Raw genomic sequence first — 12,353 nt, 5'->3', positions numbered from 1 at the left:
TCACAAGTGCTCCTACTAGATTTACAATTGCTTTTCCCTAATTGGACGGATGTTATTATTGGTACACCAATGGTAACTCATAAATAAAGCAGAGACAAAAGTGCCTTTCCACTTAGGGACGCAACAAGAACAGATATCTAATTCAATTATTGGAATCTTCACACATAATTCACAACTCAGAGTTGCTAAAGAGTGAGATACTCATATTAATACCTAGATAGACAAATAAAACATTTATTTATACATTTTTAGCCATTTTTGTAAATCCCTCTCCGTCATGTATCAAATTAAAATAATACTACGCAAGTCACTTTAGTAAATACTAAATATTGTGATGCTGTTTTCGCTAAAGATTTCTTTAATTTTACTAACCCCATAATTTACAGTGTAATGTTATGTTTGACAGTTATACAAAAACATAATGACTTATAAGATAATTTATTTTGAAGGTGGAGTTAATAATAATTTATTAAGAGCGGTATAAGAAATAGACTTATAAGAATTTGAGTTCAACACTAAAGTGGCGTAAACCAACACAAGCAAGAGGAAAATTTCCATATCAGTGAAGTCAAGAAATACCAGAAATCAAAAGGCATAATAAATGCAAAAATCGGTTGTTGTCAAACACGGATGCAAAGTGTAAGGTCGCAGCTGTCTTCTGTAAAAGGTAGGCTTTTTCAAAATAGAAAAATATTACGGTCATACTGCAAAGCTATACAGTATATAAAAAGTGATGAAAGATGCTTGTAGTGAAAAGGGCTTGTTAAGATGATGGGAGTATAGGCATTAGGCAGTACTTGTGCCGGCTGACTGACTAAACTTGCTGACCCAACCAAAACTTAAACTAAAAACCCAACCCCATCGTAATCTGACTGTTACTCCCACTACCAAAAAGCAAAGAATGAAAGACCTCTAAATGAAAAAAAAGAAAAGCACAAAATTGACCAAAAAATAAAAATAAAGTACTACTCCTAGTTGGAAACCAAGTCACGTGTTGGTAAGACAGTGGAAACAAAGAATGCAGTCATACAAAAAGACCCAAAACAAGGGTAGTAGTAGAAAAACAAACCCAAATGAGCCGCGTTTGACGCTTCCCATGTGTTTATTGATAAAGAGTCTTTGTTTCGCCGAAAGGTTAACAGGAGAGTAACACTACTCCTCTCTATCTCTCTCTACTTTCTCTCTCTCACATATACATTTTCAATTTACACGCACACTTGGCCTCAACCAATCGTGTTTCACCACCGTCTCTTTCAATTCCTAATCTTTCTCATTTCGTCTCAGAATTTTCTTCGTCTGTTCAAACGACGTCGCTTAAGTCAATGATCACCTCCTCCATTTTCTCGATTCGCTACGCAATTCGGTAGTCTAGGGTTTTGAATACGATTCTTTCGGAGCTCAAAAATTCTCCATGGATGGTGGTAATTCCAGCTCGGAGTTGTACCGACCATGTGTACAACAAGCACATAGTCTAAGTTTCGATGGAAGTACCGTAACATCCATGGGGTTACAAGGTTCGGAACAGTATAGTTCCGTGCAGTATATGGGCGATTTTCAGCTGGTCGGAGTTCCGGCGGCGGTCACCGTAGGTTCTCCGACTACGGTAGCTGTAGATGGCAGGACTTCAGTTGCAAACGTGATCGGCGACGGCGTCGAGAAGCGGAAGCGAGGGCGGCCACCTCGTAACCACACGACGGTGGCAAAACCTCCGCCGCCAAAGAAACCGCGAGAAGAGGACGAAGATGTTTGCTTCATATGTTTCGATGGTGGTTCTCTTGTACTTTGCGATCGCAAGTAAGCGAAGCTCGTTTTTCACTCTCTAGTTTCCATTTTGAAGTGTTCTTATGCTTTTTGGATGTGAAATTTACTTCAATTTGAGCTAAAAGTACTGAAAGAATTAGTAGTGCTTCACATTAATGGTAATCTTTCTTTGAAAAGCATAATTGTGTTACAAGTTGTTTCTTTAATGGTTAGGGGGTGTCCGAAGGCATATCATCCAGCTTGTATTAAGCGGGATGAGGCATTTTTTCGCTCCAAGGCAAAATGGAACTGCGGTATGTGTTCTCTTACTTATTTACGCACATGAAGAATCTGTTCAGCTCATATAGTTCTTTGGTTGCTAGGGTTGTTTATACTGTATTTATTTATTCTCTTGATGGTTTAATATAGATTTGGAAATTATTTTGTTGCATGCTAAGAGAGAACTAGTAAATGACATTCTATTTTAGATGGAGAGAATTTTGGATTATTGAGCATCGTGCATTAAGGCGTATGGGTTGCATGGCATAATTCATGCTGTTACATTATAGAAATAAATGTAATGACATGCCTTAACTGATACTTCTAGAACGAGTCTTGAATGTTGTGCATTACAATTTTGTGACTAGAAGAGGTTTCAGCTGCAAACTTCAAACGTAATATTGTTGCTGCATATTGAGAATTTTGACGGGGACATGTAATACACGCTGCCCCATCATTATGTTATGTTTCTTCTGCTCATTGATATCCTGCCTGAAGAACAGAAATGTCTCTAGATGCTTTTCTTTTTCACTGTCCTTTCTTGAGATAAATATGAAGTCCTAGATTGCTACTTCCACAAACTGCCTAGGGTTCTTACGGGCAATCTTTCACACTATGTGTGTGTATTCCTATATTAGCAAACAAGCCCATATTATTGCTAATAACCTTCTCTCTCTCCCTCTCTTTTTTCCCTTTCTTCCTGCATTGCACATATTTCATCAAGAGCATCTTAAAAATCTATTTCTTTGGGGGTAGTCCGTGTCCTACAGAGAACTGAGAGAAGAAAGGGTGTGATTGTTCTATTATAAGGGGGGGCTTAGGCAATTGGAATAGAATAGAACATCACGAAAAGTAGTATGGAAATGTAACTAAGTTGGGAGCCTCTTGGAAAAAACTCATTATTATGTTGCTTAGGAACTTTGCTGTTAAAAATCAGTTTTTGGTATTGATTAATGTACTGCCTGAATGATGCTGCAAGTGGTGTAAGTATTCATTTAAAAATTTGTCTTCATATGTCATAGTTGATACACTCGAGGACAGTTGAGGAGGTTTGGGATATCAGGGAATTTTATATCCACGGCAGGGTTGGAACAGCAAAAAAAGTTTCTGAAAATTTCAACTAGAACTTATCAAAGTATCAGAGTCTGCTAGTGCTTAATATTTTTGCTTTTATTTTTCACTTAGTACTTTTTCTTTTATTTGAACTACAGAGATCTTGTTGTATTTTCTACATGAAGCATGTGATCAACATCAATGGCCCAGAATGATACAGCACCCTTATATTACTTCTGTTTTCAGGTTGGCATATTTGTAGTGTGTGCCAAAAAGCTTCCCACTACCTGTGCTATACTTGTACATATTCATTGTGCAAGGCATGTACAAAAAATGCTGATTACTTGTGTGTTCGGGGAAACAAGGGTTTTTGCTCGACGTGCATGAGAACTATCATGCTTATTGAGAACAAAGACCAAGCAAATAAGGAAATGGTATGTCCAATGTACTGTAAGATCTCAATAGGGATGCTTAATTTTGCAAGTGATTATCATATCTTGTCATTTTCTCTATGATAAGATTCCTGATTGTTTACTTTGAGTAAGATACATTCTCTCAAGAATGATTAATGCGTTTATTTGTGGAAATGGAGGATCATGACAGTCTTGTTATCAGTTCTATCTTTTGTTATAGAGATAAACCTAGAAGGTGCTAAGTCAAATATATCTTTGGTAAGCCAAAGCAAGAAGGATCTATAGAAAGATAGAAGAGGATGCTTACCAGTTTAACTGTGAATAAACAATTTGTTCTTCGAGCACTGATCTTATAATGTCTTTCCAGATTACAGATAGTTTTTGCATGAGATTGTCATGTTTAATTCTATTATTGTGTACTTATCTTTTCTTTTATCTCCATAAAGTAATCTTGGGCTAAGTTTTGACTGTTCATTATACTTCATTTGATTTACCTAAAAACCATTCAGGTTCAGGTAGATTTTGATGACAAAAGCAGCTGGGAATATCTCTTTAAGGTGTATTGGGTAATCCTAAAGGAAAAACTATCATTAACACTGGATGAACTTCTTCAAGCTAAAAATCCATGGAAAGAATCAGATGCAGTTCATGGTAAGCGGCAGCTAATGCCTTGTGGTCATTATGTTGCAAATGATGGCAAAAGTATTGCAGGCAAGTCATTTGACTATATAGAGCAGAAGAAACCCATAGAACCGTTAGAACTATCTAAAAAGGATCCTCCAACCGCTGAAATCCGAGCAGTTTCAGACTCTGGTAACATGAGCATTCTCAGTTCTACTCCTCTGTTAGAGCTAACCAAGCCTGTTCAAGAGCTAAAGGTTCAGAATGAAGATTGTTTGAGGTCAAAACGGGAAAGCACTGTTGCGGAGACATCACTGAACGGATGCATGGAGTGGGCGTCAAAGGAGCTTTTGGATTTTGTTGCACATATGAAGGATGGTGATACCTGTGCTATATCTCAGTTTGATGTCCAGGCACTTTTGCTCGACTATATTAAGAGAAATAATCTTCGAGATCCTCGAAGGAAGAGCCAAATAATTTGTGATTTGAGGCTCAAAAGCCTTTTCGGAAAGCCACGCGTTGGCCACATAGAAATGCTGAAGCTTCTCGAGTTTCACTTTTTGATAAAGGAGGAGTCAAAGAAGAGTGCTTTTATACCAGCTGGAATTGTTGGAACAATGACTAGCCACGTGGAACCTGATGATAGTAATGATATTCCTTCATCTAAAAAACGTAAAACTCGTAAAAATGGTGAAGTAAAAATGACCCAGATTAATCTGGATGAATATGCTGCAATTGATGCTCACAATATAAACTTCATATATTTGAGGCGTGATTTGATGGAAACTCTTGCTGAAGATGTGGAAAAGTTCCATGACAGAGTTATTGGGTCAGTTGTCCGCATAAGAATACCTGGCAACGATCAGAAGCAGGAAATCTACAGGCTTGTCCATGTTGTAGGTACAAATTGATCATGAAGCTTTTTAACCACAGTATGTAATATAATCATGTTCTAGTTTATGGAGCTTATAGTTCCTTTAATGCAGGTACAAGTAAGTCATCTGAACCATATAAGATTAGAGACAAGACAGTTGATGTATTACTTGAAGTATTGAACTTAGACAAGAAAGAAGCCTTATCCATTGATTCTATTTCAAATCAAGATTTCTGTGAGGTAATTAAGATACAACACGTTTCCTTGTTCATCTATTTGTGAATTGCTTCCTCTTACTATGGCATTGTTAAAGACATCTTGCTTACCAGTACATATTGCAGGAGATAAGGTGATATTCATCTTTATTGTTCTGTATTGTAGCTCAATCTTTTGTAGTGTTTTTCTTGGGCTGCTCATTTTCACTTTAGGCCGTGCTAGTACTTTTTACTTTAAGTAATGTAGCACAAACAACAGCTGTATTGGCATCCTATAGATGAAATATATACCATGTAAGCTAAGACTGAAGGAACATTTAGCTCACACAGGCCCGGGCAGTTTTGCATGTAGCAAGTATAATTTTTGTGAATTAGTCCATTTAACGTGAATATAGGATGCACTCAGATTTGAGATGAGATCGTAATACTGGGAACTTGAGGATGGAATTGTAAGGGGATCATGAGCAGCGTTGAGTACGTTCCATCTGGTCCTAGGTATTCGGCGTATGATTGTGAGTTGAGAGAGAGTTTTTTCAGATGCAGCTTTCATAAATAAATCACTTCAAAATTTACCCAACAAGTATTAGATGTGAATTCGAAAAATTAAGTGGGTTTGTTAGTTGCATCGAGGGAAGAGGGCTGGGTTGGAGGTGGGTGTATTTTTAGACCAATCAGCCTCTTGGTATCACCTTTTACCCGTCTTACCCATTCAAGCTGTCTGTCTGGTACTGATACATGTATCGTGGATGTAAAAAACTAAATTTGGTTGCATTGAGGGGATGAGCTAGTTCGAGATGGTTGTATTGATGGAATACCAATCAGCCTCTTGTTATCACTTACCATTGCAAGCGGTCTGTCTGACATTGACACATGCCATGATATGGTGCCATTTTGGTGGTTTTTGGTACGACATGCGCCATATATGCTGTCTTTCTTATCTTCTGCTGTTCTACAACCTGGGAATGGTCTGCCAGCTTTTCTTGCTCGATGGTGAATCTAGTCAATCAGCATGGGGTCATGAGATTCTTTATGTAATAAATATTGCACGCATCTCTGAGGAGAGTGGCTTGACCAAAGATTGCCCCATGAATGAATCAGCACCCTTGTTTTTTGCTTTGGAAGGTCTAGAGATTTCTTATTAGACTTGAATTTTGTGCTGAAGTGGCCTATATGAAGGAAATCTGTTTTTTTCTTGTTTCGTTTTATATTTTGTTTCTTTCCTTTTGTCTTCTGTAACATTGCTATGAGTGGCAAGCCGAGTTTATTTTGTCAGCTGCCGACGATGAAATTCAGGTGCATTATGGGTAAAGCTTATTTCACATTTTACATAAATTGTACAGAAATTGCTATTCTATCATAAAAAAGTTTCCACTTCTAGTTCTGGCAGCCCTTTACACAGAAAGTTTCACCTTTTCAAGGGTCTAGGTTTCCAGTTGTTTCAGCATGATTTTGTGGGCCTTATGTGATTGCTTAATTTTGTCATTTCAGGATGAATGCAGAAGACTGCGTCAGAGTATAAAATGTGGGCTTGTGAAACGGCTTACTGTAGTAAGTGTTCAAACCTGAGTATTAAAATTTTTGCTATGGTAAACGAAAATTTTCTAATTTAAATGACCCTTTAATGCAGGGTGAGATACAGAAGAAAGCTATGGAACTCCGGGCAGTAAAACTCAATGATGTATGTCAATTGCTTTGCTGTTCATTTCTCTTAATAGTGATTTTGGCTTCTCATCTCCTGAAGCTAATTTACTAATCTTTCCTTAAAACTTGTATGACCTGACTCTATCTTTCAACAGTTCTGTATTTCTAGGTCCTGTTCTATTTTCACCCTGTTCATTAGTATCTCATTATGGCAAAGATCCCCTTATTATAAAATTCATGAGAGGTGCCTGTGAGACTTCTGCTGCGAGAATATATGAAAGGATAGAGAACTAATATAACATTTTGAATCATATCTTTCTTAGAATTGGCAAGCACATTCTCTGCTGGTTAATATAAATTGGTACTACCTCTTCTGCATCTGCTGCAAAAAACCACCGTGCTTTTCTTCTTGTGGAATGGATGGCTTGTTCTTCATAAAGTAGATATAGTAGTCTGAATCTGAGGGTACCAGTTATCTTTGTTATTCTGAACTCAGTAGAACAAAGAGTCTTGCAGAAAGGCAGGTTACTGATGACTTGATGCACTCTCAATTGGAGGATTATTTAAATTAATTGGAAGACACCTTTTCTTTGAGCTTATAGATATTCTTCCCTTTCTAGTCCTCGACCTTTGATCAGCAAATTTATAAGAGAAGTTTGAGTAGTAATCATGTTAGATATTGGTAGATATATACATTTAATATAATAATAATATAGAATATGTAAAATAGGCATAACTTGATGCAAATATGTTATACGAACAAATTTGACAAAAGCGATCTTCTAGTGGTAAGAGCATTCCATTTCCAACCAAGAGTAGGAAATTCAAGTCACCTAAGGGAAAATGTTGGAAAACACTGTTGGCTCTAAATGAGGGGTGATGGATGGGGTTGACCAAATAAAAGAAAAGGATATATCAAGGAAAAAGTGTAATACAATTGTAACATTTCATACTGTTCTTGGCATTGGAGGTGAATATACGTCCTGCGTAGAAATTCAAACATACAGAATAAAGTAAATTGGAATATAAAAAGTAAATATAAAAATTAGTTATCTGTCAAGAGGTCCCTTTTGTTTAGTGCCCTTTATTTTGTTCATGACCTTTGAGTCGAAGGTTTCAAGAAGGTACCACACCAAAAAGGAAAAAAGGAAAATGTAGAGAGATTAACTGCGATGAGATGGTAACTGATCATGCATTATAGTGTGAACTCCATAAGTATATGCTGCTCTTCCTCAGAACATTACAAATTGTTAGCTGCTATCGCGGAACTGTTACATTTTTGCATTAAAGATTGTTATAAATATGGTGCTTTTGATGTGCTTGTGCTTATTTATTTTAAAATACAGTCCCTGGAAGCAGAGATATTGCGCCTCAATCATCTTCGTGATAGAGCAAGTGAGAAGGGGCACAAGAAAGAATATCCTTTGTCGAAGCAATTTACATTAATAGTTCTTAACATGCCAAAATCAGATTTGATGCCTCAACTGAAAAAGCTGAGGCACCATTTGATATTTATAAATTTTTCATTTTGTGTATTCATTAACTGGAGAACATTGACCTTGAGCATGAGGACTTCCTTGACAATTCCACGCTCAGAGAATGTATAGAGAAGTTAGAGCTTCTGAAGACACCTGAGGAGCGCCAGCGGAGGCTACTGGAAATTCCAGAAGTGCATGCTGATCCAATGATGGACCCAGATTATGAATCCGAAGGAGATGATGGAGGATCCAATTACAAGAGAAAAGGTTTATATCTTTTTGTTTCCAGTAACTCTGTGGGTGTTGCTAAACTTTTTTCTCTTTTTATTTGTGGGATGGGGGGTGGGGGATGGGGGGTGAGGAAGAAATAAAATGGTTGCTTATTGCTGATGGAATATAATGCAGTTGAATATCTGGCACCAAGATGCACTAGAATTAGTAGAAGGGATGAAAAATTTATGTCTTCAGGAAGTCTAGGTAAGATGAAGATTGTACTATGAAGTCCTTCAAAAGTTGGTTTAGCGTCAGCTAACTAAAGGGTTTTCTTGTGTTTATCCAGCTAAAGAAGAGGGATCTGTCATGGCTCGATGTAGAATGAGTGAGAAAAGAGAAGCTTGTGGATCTAATATCTTGGACAAGCTAGGAAATCGACTTACTGCTGAACAGGCTGTTGATAGGTCTGGATCTGAAACTTCAATTGCTAGTCTCTCTCCGGTGAACTCATCATCCGCTAACAGTATTGAAACTGACAAACTGTGGCATTACCGAGACCCTGCTGGTAGAATACAAGGACCATTTTCCGTTATGCAGTTGAGGAAATGGAATACATCAGGGCTTTTTCCTCCTGAAATGAGGATATGGACAAATCATGAGCATGATGACTCGATACTTTTAACGAATGCGTTAAAGGGGCTTTTCCATAAAGAACCTCAAGTGCATGGTAAGACATCAAGCCAGTCATGGGAACCAGTTGCCTCGGATAGTAGAGCTAGTGTTAGGTGGTCTGAGACTGCTACTGGCTCAGGGGGAGAATGTGGAAAAAGAGAGGCACCTGGGCACCCCCACAAAGCAAATTATCATTCAAACGGTAACACAGAGTTTACGAGGATGAATGGGTTATCCCCTTCTTTTCCACAATGCTTGGATTCATTGAAGGGAAATAGTTCTTGTTCTGACAAACCCCAATTGCCGAGCCCTGTCCCTTCATCTAGTCAGCGGGAGGTGATTTTAGCTCTTCCACGTCAGGAAAGAGGAAATGCAAATGATAATTGTCGTCCTGCTACAGATCATGGAACTCAGAATTCACGTGGAAGCGCAATGTGCCAGATAAATGATGGCTGTGGTCATAATACACAGTCTAACAGCCGGAATTTAGGCTCGTCTTTGGGGCAGAACCCGGGATCCTTTACCAGTAATAGATATACAATTAACCTGGATTCTGGATCTAGATTTGCTTCAGCTACCAAATCAAGTGATTCATTTGAACAGAAAGGAAACATGAGTCTTCCAGACTTACCTAGTCCTACTCCAGAGACAAGCTATGGTGAACTTGAAGCTCAGGCCGCTGAGAAACTGCTTTTGTTGAGTTCTGTTATTCCTGTTTGTGGTTCAGATAATCATGATTTGCCAAGTCCGACCCCTATTTCAGACCGTGAAACTCAAGGTGGGCATGCAGCTGAAAATAAAGAATCTGTTCCGTCAAGTCTTCCTGTTCAGGAATCAGGCCATAAGTGGAGCAGTGCCTCTAGTCCAGTGGTTGGTGGAGTCCAACTTCGCGAAATAGCTGATGGATGTGGTAGAAGTTCACCAGCTGCAAAACCATCTACTGAAGAATGGGATTCTGGTATCGTGTCTGCTAGCGTCTCTGCTTCCTCACAGAAACCGGCTGAAGCAGTGGGTAATAATGTTGCCACACCTATGTCAAAGTCAAACCAACTTACTGCAAAACCATCTACTGAAGAATGGGATTCTGGTATCGTTTCTTCTTCGTCACTGAAACCGGCTGAAGCAGTAGGTAATCATGTTGCCTCACCTACTTCAAATGCGGACCAACTTACTGCAAAACCATCTACTGAAGAATGGGATTCTGGTCTTGTCTCCGTTTCCTCAGCAAAACCAGCTGAAGCAGTGGGTGATCATGTTGCAACGCCTACTTCAAATGCCGGCCAACTTAATCATACTTCCCCATCTCATACAGTGTCAAACTTTTTTGGCGAGCCTATAGAGTTCAGCACTTTGGCTGAGGAATCAGTGTCAGACCTGTTGGCTGAAGTTGACGCCATGGAGTCTCAAAATCAAAATAATATGGGTTCCCCTACTTCTGCCATGAGGTGCGGTGAGGAGATGATACCTGGTTGCAGAAATGACTGTTTTAGCCCGATTGAGGAGCTGAGTCCTACCCATGATCCTGTAAGAAGTGATGCCTTGAGCTCCACCGGAGATCTACAATTACCTTGTCAATCTACTGTGACGGATGAAACAGTTGGGGCATCTCGAGCTGATGCATTTGATCCATTAAGGAGGTCTGGTGGAAATTCATCTACGAGTAGTGAAGGAGAAACCAAGTCCGCTGATGTTTTGTTTTCCCAGGGAGACGCTGGGTCCAATATACCTTGTACCATTAGTCAAACTACTGCATTTTCTGCTATGGGTCGGAATACAGGGTTGGAAGGTATGACCAGTGGCCGTGGGGCAGCACCTGGAAACCCGATATGGGGTGGACCAGTTCAGGGATATGCAAATGTTGGTTTTAACAGCAGCATGGGAGCTGCATGGGGAAATTCACATATGAATCGAGGCGCCCCTTTCACTGGGAATGCAGTGTGGGATAGCCAGCGTAGGTATGCAGGGGAAAGGTCTGGTGGTCCAAGAGAGTGGGCTCTTCAAGGAGGAGAGTCGGGATTTGGTAGGGGCAGGTCATCTTGGAACAGACAGCAGCCATATGGTGGTGGAGGATACTCTAGGCCTCCTCCCAAAGGACAGCGAATTTGTAAATTTTATGAGAGTGGGCGTTGCAAGAAGGGGTCGTCTTGTGACTATCTACACCCGTGAAGGTGTAAACTGAAGGCAATTGCTTTCTTTTTGTATAATCAGAAATTCTTTTAAGAAATTGACATGTAGCTAAAACGTTAGTATAATTTAACTGAAAAGTTTCAGTTAAAAATGGCAGAATGCAATTTTTTTCTTCCGGACCAGTGTGTTAAGTAGGTGAAATTTACGTGCAGACCTAAATAGAATACTACTTATATTTGTATACATTTCAACATGTTATTTTTGATAAGGAAGACTATCGGCCATTTGTAGAAGCTGCAGTGGTGATCTTATAAGTTATAACCTTGTATTTTATGTTTACATCCAGAAGCGCGAGTTTCTGTTTTCAGAAGAATTGTTTGGAGTTGCGGACTAATTTGAGATTACAAAAAAATGAATGCGTAAACTTGCAAATCTCCTTTCTTTCTCAGATAAGAACTGGTTAATTGATATTACAGAGCGTGGATTGTCTCGGTTAGTCCTCTAAAATTATTACCTGTTGCGTTTAACATTTGACCTTCTTAGCTCGTGTGCTTTGCCACCCATAACTCCTGTACTTGTCCACCGAAGGCAGTTCAATGGAAAATATTTCTATTAAATATAACATTGCGGAACTAGTATTTGGTACGCGAAATAACTCAGTGCCATATGTACTTAACTCCGTTTCAATTTATACGAAACTTATTTCTTTTTTAGTCCGTGCTAAAATGAATGACCTCTTTCCATATTTGAAAACAATTTAACTTTTATAGCTATACAAAATATATGTAACTTGTTTTAAAATTTCTTTTTTTTAAAAAAATTCCGTACCTAATTTAATAGGTGCAAAAACGGATGGAGTATTATTTTTGGTAACAGTAAGATGCTAAGTCAGTTTAGAACTTACTGTAACAAGTACAGTATCTGTATAGGTGACATTAGAATTGCAGTCTAATTATTAACAATTTTGACTCTTGCTTAACTGCATTATTAGATACTACCGTTAAATTCCACCAAAGAAAGTTCTTTG

The 12,353-nt window shown here is 38.6% G+C and overlaps 1 protein-coding gene across 1 annotated transcript; it reads left to right on the top strand.

Annotated features, from left to right (window-relative positions):
- The first annotated feature begins 1,097 nt into the window (after positions 1-1,097).
- Positions 1,098-11,619, top strand: LOC104096031 (zinc finger CCCH domain-containing protein 44-like). The gene is made up of 11 exons (XM_009602313.4): positions 1,098-1,794; positions 1,975-2,054; positions 3,319-3,506; positions 3,995-5,006; positions 5,093-5,220; positions 6,684-6,743; positions 6,823-6,873; positions 8,183-8,253; positions 8,427-8,581; positions 8,720-8,791; positions 8,874-11,619. The coding sequence occupies exons 1-11, from the start codon at positions 1,412-1,414 to the stop codon at positions 11,363-11,365; spliced, it is 4,692 nt and encodes a 1,563-aa protein (XP_009600608.1). The 5' UTR covers positions 1,098-1,411; the 3' UTR covers positions 11,366-11,619.
- The last annotated feature ends 734 nt before the right edge of the window (positions 11,620-12,353 follow it).

The sequence above is a fragment of the Nicotiana tomentosiformis genome, chromosome 2 (genome assembly GCF_000390325.3).
Source record: "Nicotiana tomentosiformis chromosome 2, ASM39032v3, whole genome shotgun sequence".
Classification (NCBI taxonomy): Eukaryota; Viridiplantae; Streptophyta; class Magnoliopsida; order Solanales; family Solanaceae; genus Nicotiana; species Nicotiana tomentosiformis.
This window is presented reverse-complemented; position numbering and strand designations above follow the sequence as displayed.